Below are 13747 nucleotides of genomic sequence, written 5' to 3' on the forward strand. Positions count from 1 at the left end.
AACAGTTCCACTGAGTGGACAAAAGCGGTATTGCTAGCTAAGAGAACAGCATGCTCTTTAACATGCAAGCATGACAAAGCACACCAAAACCTGAGATACGGGTATCAACTTCCAGTGTACTTTTTTTTTTTTTTTTTTTTTTTTTAAATTCCACAGAAAAACAAAGCTCAGAAAAGTGCTAACCTAACCTGCTTATTTCCTTTGACCAACTGAGCTTGGTGGAGAAAGCATTTTGAAAATACCTATCATGTCACTCAGGAACTCTGTGTGGCTATTTTTAACGACTACCCTACTCAGCTTCTCTGTGTGGCGGAAAGTGTCTTTAGGAAATGGGTAAAATGGGTATTCTCTGTTTTAAGTCAGCACTGTTTTAGTGACACAGTGTAATGGTACAATATAAAGAATTAAGTTCATTTATAAAGTGTTTTTATTTTATTTATTTATTTATTTATTCTGTGAGTCTAGGATTTCTTCTGTGATGCTACTAGAAGTTGTACTGTTTTAACCAGGATAGTCATGGTCCCAAGTGTGCCAATAAGCCTTAATTGTCCAAACAACCTCACCTGTGCCCTACAACACTGCAGTTTCAGTCCAGTGACCATGGAGCCGTATGTAAACTAAAACCTAGGCATCCACTCCCTAAGTTCTGCTGAAGGTAGTCCTGTGCATACTCTTAACCTCTGTGGTTTCTGGCTTGTTGATTGTGTTCATGAACTGAACATGAACTTGACTTTTTACTTTGTATTTATCTGATTGATATTTATCATTGATGGAACATGTCATTGTCACCAACTTTGACTGGCTACTCTAGGATTTTACCAGTGAGGATGCTGTTTCTGCCTGTCTTGTGATCTGGCACTTCTTCCCCTGTTCTTACTACATGCTTCCTGACAAACTCAATACCAGTAACCTCACTACAAAGTTTTTAAAGTTATCTGTCACGTTTTTTCTTAAATCCAAAGTTGGCAATAAATTATGTAGATAATTGAAATTTTTCAGCAAGTGAAATTCCTTTCCTGGGATATCTTTGTGGATGTTACTCATTGTGTAAAATAGCAGTGGCAACTGGTGAAACACAAATAAATAACCTCAGAACATTAAAACACAACAGACAGTTCTTATTCATTGTATGAAATTGCTGCAAAGAAATGTTATCCTGATTAATTTCATTTGGTACTATATATGGTGAATGAAGTAACGTTAAGACAATCAGGATGGCCTAGCATAGATTCCACCCTTCCCTCTAGAAGACATATTAGTAAGTGGTCTTTCTGCTCTCTGCCTGTGATTTTAGAGTAAGAAATTTTCACTCAATCACTTGGGGAGGCAGTAGAGAAAACTAAAGTTTTCAAGTGGCATACTCACCATTGCCACTTTACAGTTGTGGCCATTTATTTGGGGAAAACAAACAAACAAACAGAAACTTTTAATAGAGAGAGCTGGGAATTTACAGATGAGATTCTTTCATGTACAGAGCCAGAAAAGTCTTGCTCTGCAAGTCTGTGACCTGTGAGATTCATATTGCTTGATCTCTTTATTGGGCTTTCCTAGTTGCTTCAGAAGCAGAAACATTCAAGCATGGGCAAACATGTTAGGACCTGGGAATGTTGTCTTGCTCCTGGGACTGAGTGTATGCTGACTGTATCCTAACATTATGTGCAAATGAGATCTGTGTTTCTACTATGCGTCTCATTCAGATCTGGTTTCCACATGAAGGAAATGAACAGTAAGACCTAGACAGGATGAGAGCTGGACAGAAAGAAATCAAGTGAGGTTTTAAAAAGCAGGTGTAGAGTCCTGCACATGGGAAGAAACAATCGCATGTATCAGTACAGGCCGGGGGATGACCTGCTGGAGAGGAGCTCTGCAGAGAAGGACCTGGGGGTCCTGGTGGATGACAGGTTGACCATGAGACAGCAATGTGCCCTGGCTCCTGTGCCACTACCAGCATGTGAGGAACCCAAGGATCCAGGTCTAGCTCCTAGACAAACAGAAAATCTAAGGCCAGCCACTGGAGGGATCCATACTGTATATCCCTCCTGATCAGACTTTTATCCTGATCAGCCAGAGGGGAAAAGAATGAGGCTGCAAGCACATCATTGTTTGTGCTTGTATGAGTGCTGAGTGTTTCTGTCTTTGTAGATTTGTGGCTGGCTCTGTGGATGCGTATATTTGTATTTTGCATGTGTTTGTTTATATGCCTGTTGGGAATATACACTCAGCCTTGCTAGTGGATGGATATGGGGACAAGGAGCTGCAGCAGCCTTCTGGGCCACTTGATTTTTCAGCTTCTAACAGGTACCTCCGTAAGTGGCTATATAGGTCTCTACATTTTTTCTTGTACTGTGATTTAATGTACATTAAGATAATCTCATGTCTTGTGCTATATGAAGCAATATTCAATGCTTAATTTGATAGGGATAAGTTTTGTGTAAGTTGTAATAGTGTTTGATTATATATATCCATGACTAAAGCATTTGTCTGCCCACATTTTTCCTGTAGCTAAAAAAAAAAAAAAAAAAAAAAAGAAATTAAATAATAGTCTCTATTTTGTAGGTATTAAAAGCACTTTGAGACCTTGCAGCAACAGAAAGAGAGATCAAGCCTATATGATTTCACAAGGAACCTTAATGTGAATAACTCAGGCCCTTATATATAGCAATGATTTGGACTTTGGTTATTTGGCATTAAGCCTGGAACATAATTTTGCTTCATAAGATACAGAGTGAGAGAAAAATGTATAACAATAGTGTGTGTTAATTTGCCTATTCCTTTTGAATATAATAATGTGTATATATCTTATATGAGTGTATATTTTTGTTTGCCCATACACATATATATATGGTTATATATATGGATATATATTTACACAGAATGGAGAAAGTTTCCAAATTTACAGTCACTTATTAAAAAACAATCACAATTAGTTATCAAACTCTCTGAGTACTCCTACTCCTCTGTCATGCCTAGGAGAACCACCACTCTAGGCTTAGTAGGGTACACTACTCCTCTCCTGTCAGTGTGTGTCACACTTGTGCCATTAATTGTTCACCTTCAGCCTTCTTAGGTTGAAAGCAGCTTCAATGAACAAGTTTGTTCAGGGGGAGCCTGAGCTAAAATGCAGCAGACCTAAAGCTTCCACTGCTAATAGCACGATTCTGTGAATGTTCACATCCATTCATTGCTACACTTTCATTGCTCTTCCATGCAATGCATTATTGTTAAAATCCCTAGGGATGTTAACGTCAGAAACACCTTAACTGCCAGCTCAGAATGGCTTATAGGGATACACTGTGTCAGTATAAGTGCAGCACCTTGCCTTTGAGGACTTGTGAAATCAGCCAACAGGAAGGTCTTTGTTCACCTCCCCATTTTGCAGATGAACATAAGATTCTGGCTTCTCTGTGCTTCCATTTCTTCATCTGTAGAGCAGATAAATCTTCAAATGTCTTCTGTGAGAATTGCAGCTCCCTCTTGGTGCTGCTGTGGTTCAAAGCAGTAGCCATTACCTGAAAAAGGAGTGAAAACATGTTTGCAACAAAACCACGGAAGTGGTTACTTAAAAATGGGTAATTTCATGATCCTTATTTCAAGATGTGTTGCTCTGGTAAGAAGATCCTGACAAACAAGTTTTTGCCAATATCTGTGTTCAAAACAGTCTAAGCCTTGAGAGTAGTATGCAGCTTGTTAAGACTTAGCTGGATTTGTCTTGTAGGTGTTTACAAGTCCAGTTGCTTGGATGTATACAAGAGGTTCAATCTCCCTCAAACACTGCCTGAATTACGTGATGAGATCTCTCCCTCCAAATGACCACACTTATTGTCAGTAGTCCAAGAAGTAAAATGCACACCTCAGAATTAGCAGACCGGTTTTGATTCCTCTGTTTGCTTACTTTGGACTTGATGTACTCACTGTTGTGTAACAGGATACTGTGAATCAGATTTTCCTCTTGAAATCCTTTCACTTCATATTAAATACTTAAATATGTATTAAAAAGACATAGAACCTGGCTTTCTGTGCAAAAAGTCCAGGCTATAAGTTTCTGTATTTTTTTATAGAGTAGAAAAACATTTGTCATTAATCACTTTGAGATACCCTACAACACAGTATGCTCTGGAGAGCTGGGTTTTCTTGCTTCCGATCCTGGCTTGAAGCAATAACTATGGGGGATTTGAATCTAGATATTCTGCTTGAGTTTCATGTGTTATATTTCTGTAAACTGCCCCTCTAGCCCCAGTTCCACATAAACCCAGAAGAACATTCTGACTATGTGTTCTGAATAAAAGGAGAGTTCTCTTTCCAGGCCAGGTGCCTGTATCTTAAGATAAGTTTTACATCTTATCTACCTCACTAGGTATATATTTTTTCAGCTATTCCACACACTATCTCCCTCAGCTGTTTTATATTGGCTTTGTGAACTCATATTCTTAATATAAGCTCTGAGATCTTTCTCCTATAGAGAAAAAGAGCGTGTGTATTTCTGAGTCAGCACTTCCAATGCAGAATTTCACAGTCACAAGTGTAATGACAAGCATACACTTGTTACATTAGTTCCAGCATCTTTTTCATGCAGTTCTGCCAATGTAAAAATAGAGAAATGGGGGAAATACAGCCCAAAATGTTCACTGTAAACATCCATTCTTTCACATAAATAAGAAAGAATATTTTCAGTAGCACAGCTGTTAGGTTGTTTGATTTTGGTGTATTTGTCTCTGATATTAATTTCTGGCACCTAATTTTTCAACTATAGATCACAAATATGATGGTTGCAATGGCTCTCAGTATGCATCAAAAATACCAAGGTGTGACAATAATCAGTCTTCTTAAAACAAGTTAAAAGATTGTTTTAGCAACTGCTGTGCCACTCAGTCCTGCTGAGATACTGCTAGGACACCTAAGGGAAAAGAAGTTGTAAGATGTTTGCTTCAGGAGCAACCTAGGTTTCTTTATTATTATTATTTTTTTTTATTATTATTTTTTATTTTGGTGTGTGCTTAGGATACAACAAGGTCCCATTTAAAGTGATCCCCCCAAAAAGATCATGAATGCTGGCCTTGATAGGTGTAGAAGGAAGAAAAATAATTAAGGAGCATATGTGTTTGATTTGCTCATAAAATAACTATTTTCTTGTTGTGCTATGCCAAGAAGACCCACCATGCTCTGTGGACCTTGAAAATATATTTTTTGTTCTTCTCATTCTGTTTATCTGTTTAGGTTCCACTGCATGTGTAGGAAGTCAGAAATCTGCAGCCATAGGAGTACAGAGTGACCAGAAATGGCTGAAGTTTTCCAGAAAGAAAAAATCCATCATTCACCAATATATAAAAAAACCTCTTTACTTCGTTATACTAAAGTCTTTTGGTTTCATTCTGGAAGAAAATCATCAAAAGCCAAAAATAAGATATACAACATTAAATAAAAAGACAATTGTTGTGTATGATACTATCCTGTCTGATAGAAAAACTACTAGAGCCAGTCTGAAAGCTTCTGTATGTTTTCAACAGATACACTTAAAACAATACATTTGCTTGAGATTTCATACAGGAAGAGGCTTGGTTTTCAGCATGAATGTAACTGCTACAGACGTCTTTGCTATTGGTTTAAGAGAAGCATGTGAAACAGACCTACAGAAGTCCCTTATTAGATCATGCTCTCTGCCTACTGAGGCAGAAATGGGTATGTGGACAGCCTGGTGTGTGGCCACGTTCTTCTTTGGAGCAAGTAAGGCATCAGCTGTGCCATGATACCTCTTCTGCTGTGGGGAGAACATAGTTTACTTTTCTTACCGTGTTTATTTTTTTGTTGTTATTTTGTCTTATAGGAGCTAAAATAACCCAAACATCAAGTCTGGTACTGAAAGAAGATGGAGAAGCTACCCTGAAATGCAGTCAAAATGATAATCACAATTATATGTCCTGGTATCTGCAACAGCCAGGGAAGGGGCTGCAATTACTCTACTATTCCATCGGTGCAGATCAGGAAGCTGTGGGTGATACTCACCCTGGATACAAAGCTACGCGGTTAAATCTCTCAGACTTCCATTTAGTTATTAAACCTGTGAAGATGAACCACTCAGCTGACTATTTCTGTGCCAGCAGTTTGGACACAACACTTCAAAGTCACTTGCTTTCTTTACATAAACTCTTCTCTCCCTCACCTTCCCTCAGGAGGGAGCAGCTCTCAGCACAGGAAAATGGCATGTAGGCAAATAGCCTATTCAAAAACCATATGTTGCTGAGGACTTGGACTAAAACAGGTAAAGTAGGTGCAGTTTAATTGCTGAACTCTTTCTGGATCACCTGTTGATTCTCTATCACATTAGATCATTAAATATTGTTAATCAAATCCAGACATAAAATGAAGGAAATGGAAACTGCCATCTTCACATAGACAAATTATTGTCCCACAGACTATTTTCTTCCTGATGTAGAACAGTTAATTGAAATATCCATACTTACATACAAGTCAGAAATACTTCGGAGACAATGATTTGTATGAACATTCTAACGCCACTCTGGATATTATCATGCAGTGAGAGTCACAGTGATTTTCACTGTGCTTGGTAAGGTTACCCTAAACAGAATAAATTAATAAAATTAAGACTGTCAAAAGTAACGAGGACAGCTCTGAACAAAATATGATATAAGAAATGAAAAAATATGATATAAGAAAAGAAGCTAAGTAGAACTAACATGCTACAGATTGGCCTAAAATGGCAAAACAACCATTACAGCATTTGATAGGTGTAGACACATTCCTGATAAGTTACAGGTGCATGGAGGCCATAAAGAAAGAGATGGCATAAAGTAGTATGCAACTTAGAATGAATTCACATTCAAGAGAAATTCAGATTTCTGTTTATTCAGTTTACTGCCAGCAATATTCTGAAGTACATGCTTTACGTGTGTTACATCTGTCCCTTTATTCCTCATATTTATGTTTTGTTACAAGATACAAGACAATCTATGTTGATTTGGTTTACTCCTTATTTGTGGATGAGTTGTGAGTTATTGTTTTTTTTTCCCCTCCCAGGCAACTTTGTGATTTCCCGTGTTCAAAGACCCTAAGTTGTTTTGAAATTGAGCTAAGCCCTAAGCATCCATATTTTGAAGAAAAAAAAAAAAAAAAAAGTAGAAGGATGAAGAAGCAGAATGTGAATGTAATTTTATCTACTGCAAGATTTCTCCCTGATGAAATATTTCATACCTGCCACAAAGAGTCTTATGGCTCCCACACACAAAGACTTACCAATGTATTTCCAGTTAAAACACATAAAGCAGCACCCCTCTCCCAGGTACTGGTGTTAATGTTTTTTTGAATGGATTGATCATAGCATGAGGTACACTATGGTCTAAGCATTAAATTATGATGTTATAACAACATATCCTAAATTCTTAGCATAAGAAGAATAATCTGTTTCCACTCAGAGTTTTTATTTATTTATTTATTTATTTTAAAAAGCTGGAAAATCTTAAAGAAAGGACATAGAATGCAACTATTAAATAAATACAGACTCGGCATACACATTCTGACATTATTCTTATCCCAAATTAACATAATTTGAATTATGTTAAATTATATTGTAAGTGCTTTAGGGCAAAGGAATATTTATCAACTGTCATAACGCGTTGAACATAAATAAACACAACTTTCACACAGTTTTACCAAACTTGTTGAACCTTTATGACAAATTTTGTTATTGATGACTAGGTCGCATTTCTTCATTGGGAAAGGAACTATTGTATTACATGTACATCCCCTGGTGAAAAGGTGAAAGGACCTTTATCTGAGTCATTTAAACACCAACTGACTGAGTAGGGAGCAGCTTTGTGGGAAAGCAATTCAACATGAGTAAGCTGTGAGACTTTCAGCTAATTGAGTGCTAATTACATTTTTGGTTGCATTAGCAAGAATGCAGTTAGTATGTTGAAACACTTGCAGGGTTGTATTTGGAATACTACCTCTACTGTCCATACACCCCAACTCACCCTGTCCCAGCCCCCGTGCAACAGAGGTACCAACAAACTGGAGAAAGTCCAACCAAGGATCACTAAAATGGTCAGAAGGTTGGAAAAGAAAGATAAGAAGAGAGGCTCAGAAAATCAATTTTGTTCAGCTTGGAGACAAGGAGACTAAAGGATAGCTAATTGCATATCTCCTCCTCCCTCCCCCCCCCCCGGAGTTTTGGTGTCTTAGCCTGAGTTGGTGTCTTAGAGGGGCACAGTGAAAGGATAGTTAAAAAAAAAAAAAAAAAAAAAAAAAACCTCAGTAAGGGAAATTGATTAGACATAAGGAGCAAATGTTTTTCTTCTATGGTACTTCAGCACTCAGTTTCTCAGAGAGCGTATTAAATCTATTTCCTTGAGGATATCTAGAATTCAGCTGGACAAGCCCTTGTACAACATGACCTAGTTTTCAAATTAGCTCTATTTTGAACAGGAATTCATATTGAGAAACCTACTGATGTCCTTTTCCATCATTTTTTCTACAAGTCAATGTTTTTTATCATCTTGTTTTGTTGTTTTGAGACACCTAGCAAACACCTGATTTTTTTATGTTGCTTTTTTTATTGTAGGTTGTTTATTGTTGTTGTAATTGTTCTAAATTTTAAAAGCAGGTCAGCAACCCTCCCCCATAAACCCACAAGTCTTTATTTTTTTGGCATCGAACAACAGAAACTGCAGCTGCACATGCAAAACCATCTACAGACTTCAGTAGCAAGAAGATTGTGTGAGATAATGAGACAAAAAACCACAAAACAACAACAACAAAAAAAACCCACAGCTTTCATAAGACCCATATATGTCACTATATCTGTCCAACTGTAACTTGGTGAACAGACAGCTGTGCCCAATGCCTCATCCTGAGAGGCTGGGGGGGGTGTTGCGGTAAGACGCTGGTGAGTTAATGAAACGGTTCTTTTCTGAGTAAATGTCAAACCGCATCCTGTTTTGGCTAAAACTCAACTGCTGTTCCCTTAAAGAGATTTTCAAACACATTTAGTCACTTAATCTCTGAGGAGAAGGACTTGGGGGTGTTGGTTGGTGAAAAACTCAACGTGAGACGGCAACGTGTGTTTGCAGCCTAGAAATCATAGAATGGCTTGAGTTGGAAGGGACCTTAGAACTTCTGGTTCCAATCCCCCTGCCGTTGGCAGGGACATCTTCCACTGGATCAGGTTGCCCAAAGACCCATCCAACCTGGCCTTGAACACTTCCAGGAATGGAGCATCAACAGCTTCTCTGGGAAATCTGTTCCAGTGTCTAACCAAAGTTATAGTGAAGAATTTCTTCATGACATATTCTACCCTCTTTTCAGTTTAAAACCATTACCACCTTCCTATCACTACAGTTCCTTATAAAAAAATCCCTCTTCAGTTTTCTTGTGGCACCCTTTGTTACTGGAAGGCTGCTATAAGGTCTCCCTGGAGTCTTCTCTTTCTAGACTGAACAACTCCAGATCTCTCCTGTCTTCATAGGAGAGGTGCTCCAGCCCTCTGATCTTCTTCATGGCCCTCCTCTGGACTCACTCCAACAGATCCACGTTGGGGACCTCAGACTGGAATGTAGTACTCTAGGTGGAGTATCACAAGAGCAGAGTAGAGAGGGAGAATCATCTCTTGACCTGCTAGCTATACTTCTTGTGATGCAGCCCAGGATGCAGTTGACTTTCTGGGCTGCAAGTACACATCTCTGTGTCATGTTGAGTTTTTTATCAGCCAGCACCCCAAAGTACTTCCACACAAGTCTGCTCTAAATACATTCATCCCCCAGTCTGTAGTAATGTCTGGGATTGTGTTTTCTCTCTTGCCCTGCAAACCCTTCCTCCCCTCTCCCCCCACTCTCTCCTCTCCCTCACTCTCCTCTCTCCTTCTCTCTTCCTCTGTCCCCATCCCAACTCGTCCCCTCTCCCTCTCCCTCTCCCTCTCCCTCTCCCTCTCCCTCTCCCTCTCCCTCTCCCTCTCCCTCTCCCTCTCCCACTCCCTCTCCCTCTCCCTCTCCCTCTTCCCTCCCTCTCCTTCCTTCCTTCCTTCCTTCCTTCCTTCCTTCCTTCCTTCCTTCCTTCCTTCCTTCCTTCCTTCCTTCCTTCCTTCCTTCCTTCCTTCCTTCCTTCCTTCCTTCCTTCCTTCCTTCCTTCCTTCCTTCCTTCCTTCCTTCCTTCCTTCCTTCCTTCCTTCCTTCCTTCCTCCTGAGATATGGAGACTTCCTTTTATGCCCTATGTAATTTAAATATACCATAAGAACATGATCTAGAGTACCACATTACTCCAATAAGTAGAAGTCATCTTTGTTCACTTCTATATTCTCCCTAGAGCTAATTGTATCCATTCAGTTCTTTGAGAACAGTAGAAATCAAACAGTTGTGTCATCCTATCATAGCTTATAAAGAAAATTACAGAGAAGTTTATTAAAGATAGACTTTTATAAAAAGATAATTTTGAAAACAAGCAATAATAGAATTATATTGTCAAATCGCTGTTCTCCTGCTTTTGTTAGTACAGAAGGCTGGTTTCTGAAGCAAATGAGGACTTGTGTTCAAAGATTTGAAGCTTGCATCATATGTCCATCTTCCTCTTCAGGACAAAGCACATCTAGAATATTTACTGCATAAAGAAGGAAAAGAGCAAGAGATTAAGGATGTGCCACTGAAATTACTGAAGTCCAAGCAATGTTTCTTACGTAAATTGTTTCTCTGAGTGAGAAAGGAAGAATGGGAATAATCAAGTTTTCCACAGTTCAGTCTATAAATATTTAAATTCTTGCAATGGATAAAAGAACTAGATGGTTTTGTTTACAACAACAAAAGGATTTAGAATACATTATGTATCTAGATGGAAAGTGATTATTTGTGTTTAAGTAATAAAGTTGATAGGAAGAAAGGAACAGGGAAGGAGGAGGGAAGAGATAATGGGTAGAAGGAAGGAAGGAAGGAAGGAAGGAAGGAAGGAAGGAAGGAAGGAAGGAAGGAAGGAAGGAAGGAAGGAAGGAAGGTAGGAAGGAAGGAAGGAAGGAAGGAAGGAAGGAAGGAAGGAAGGAAGGAAGGAAGGAAGGAAGGAAGGAAGGAAGGAAGGAGAAAGTTTTCAACAACAAATCAATGGTGCCTACAAACATGGCTTTAAAGAACCATTACTTTTTCCCCTTCCCATTCCCCCATAGGTTAAATTCTCTTCCATTTTTTCTTGGAGTGGTAGGTTTTTGTTTGTTTGTTTTCCTCCTTTGCTTTTCTTTGTCTATCTTACTTTTCTCTGTATTGTTTCACACTTTAATTGTTCTTTATTCTTTTATTTAAAGACACTATAGATTTTGGTAATTTTGAATTCATTGCCTACATCCCTGTCACCTTTCCCTCTTTTTGTCTGGAGATCTTCCTTCTATCGTCACTATTTTTTTCTCTTGAAAATGATGAAACACACAATATAATTTAAGAGAGGTGGGTTTGTATAAATATCAACTGTATGACTTTATTTTGCCCAGATGGGTCTCCCGTAGAATGAATTAAGACAAATGCGTACAGAGTAAAAAAACTCTGTTCCTTACCTTGGACCTAAGCATCATCCCCATTACAAATATCCCATACAAAATGCTCTTCAAAATGAGCATGATGTACAAAAACTTCCCAGCTGTAGCACTTCTTTGATAGTTTTCTGAAAAGTAGGGGGAAAAGAAGAAAATAAAAATCAACAGAGAAAACATTTTTTTTAACAAAATTTTCCTGGGCAAGGACATTACTTTTCAACCTGCTGATTAAGAAAACTTGTACAACGCTCATTTGCACAAGTTATAACTTGGCTGCCCTTAGCTTAAATATCATCTTAATTGTTAATTTTATTAGATTTCTCACGTTCACAGTGGTGGGACTGATGAGGAGCTGATCTGAAAAATCAGAATTTGGAAGCATCAAATGAAATTGTATTTGGAGTCTTTCAGATGGGAATATAATTTATTTTAATTCTGCATTGTATTTAAGGAGACAACATGCTGCAGAATGTCTTTGCTGTCAGTGACCTACCAAGTGTTCTGACTTCTCACTAGAAAATCAGCATCCAGCTTTGCGCTATGAGCAGCTGTGCCACAGTGAGAGATATTTTTACGCCAAAATGCTGAGTTTTAGCAGCCAGTCTCATGGAATGTTTGATGAGAACAGACAGAAGTTGGATGTTCACACATATACAGTAGAACATGAATGTATATGTCCACACATACTTGCATCTATGTACACAGGCATAAACTGCCATGCCTGACAGAAAAAACAATCACAGGACACACTGAGACACTTTTACACAGGACACATCTCTCATTGCACACGTAAGTGCTGCACAAAGTAACAGATACTTTGTCAAGAGAAGAAAAAAACAGTGATTTAGCTTACCTTTGAAGATAATACAGCCTAAAAGCAGAAGGAAAGAAATAGGAGTTATTATTTGAGCAGTGATATGTATCAGCTCACCTTTTCCTGTGTTTGTGCAATTATTTGTATAATGGAGGGTTGATGTAAAAATGAGAATGATATAGTTTTTAGCCAGTTTGAAATAAAACAGAATTGAATGGATTCCTTTGACTGGTTTCAGTTTTCTGGGTACTGACAGATCTGAGTTAAGTGTACTAGAACTGCCAAGAAACATGCTTGCAGTGATGACTACTTGCCCTAGACAAAGGAGCCTACAGAGGATGACACCCACACCCACATAAGTCTTACTCACCAGCATCACCATAGATGAACTTGTGTATTGATTCCTGTGTTCCATTCTTAAAAAAATTGGCAACACACTCAAAACGATTCAAAGGGTTGAACCATTCTTGGGATGAGATTCTCAGTCGACTGGTCAGTGAATAAGTATTCCTATATGATGTGGAAGTCTCATCTGTCCCCACCCCTTCTGTCCTCTCAGCACCATTCACCTTCCAGACTAAATTGAGGGTGTCGGGGTAGAAACCAGAGGCCAGGCATACCAGTGTGGCTTTGCTCTTCTCTTGGATCTCTTGCTTTGATGGGGAAAAGATGGCCACAGCTGGTGATATGATATCATCGTTTTTCTCTGAAACAGAAAGGAATACAGCCCAGAGCCTCCATCAATGACTTTACCATCACACATGCAGATATCAAAGTATGGGTGTTTTTTGTTGATTTTGTTTGTTTGATTGGTTGGTTTTGTTTTGTTTTGTTTGTTTGTAGAAATCTGTGTATGGGAAGCTGTATAGTGAATTCACAATTCATTTTGACTTAAAGCACTGAGTATGCAGGACCATGATCTTTGGGCTAAAAGACAAGTATGTATACATTAGCTTATAATTGTCTTTCCAGGGTAGTATGTACTACATATGTCATGCTATATATGCCATTTGAGTCAAAGTCAATAGGATATTTGAACAGGATCTGGTATGAGGATTTTAAATGTAAATGTGCAGAGCAAGTACAAAATATTTTTTCTTATTCTTGACCAAATAGCCAAAATAATAAACATTAAATGCTAATTGAATACTCCTCCTCCTCCTCCTTTAATTCTCTGTGCTAAGTTAGAGAATGAGCAGGGGTCAAAGTGATCCTCTGCATTCACCTTCTGTCGGGTCTTTATGTCTCTGTGTATGCTTGTTTCCTCACTCTCTGAATCAAGACTTTTCTGAAATATCTTGGCTTATTTCACCTCAAGTCCTCTTTCTCTTTGTCTTACAGTTTTAAAAAGAAAAAGAAAACAAACTGAATTCCCCAGACCTATAATCTACTATTTTTTTTTAACCTACAAGTTTTC

At 38.4% G+C, this 13747-nt stretch overlaps 1 gene segment (V, D, J or C); it reads right to left on the reverse strand.

The window, feature by feature from the left end:
* Window positions 1-10376: 10376 nt before the first annotated feature.
* The window catches only part of LOC137865324 (T-cell receptor beta-2 chain C region-like), a 76136-nt gene continuing 72765 nt past the window's right edge, over window positions 10377-13747 (reverse strand). The window contains 4 exon segments of the C gene segment in view: window positions 10377-10603; window positions 11538-11644; window positions 12370-12387; window positions 12701-13036. Coding sequence covers window positions 10601-10603; window positions 11538-11644; window positions 12370-12387; window positions 12701-13036 — 464 coding nt within the window.

Source organism: Anas acuta, chromosome 1 (genome assembly GCF_963932015.1).
Source record: "Anas acuta chromosome 1, bAnaAcu1.1, whole genome shotgun sequence".
Classification (NCBI taxonomy): Eukaryota; Metazoa; Chordata; class Aves; order Anseriformes; family Anatidae; genus Anas; species Anas acuta.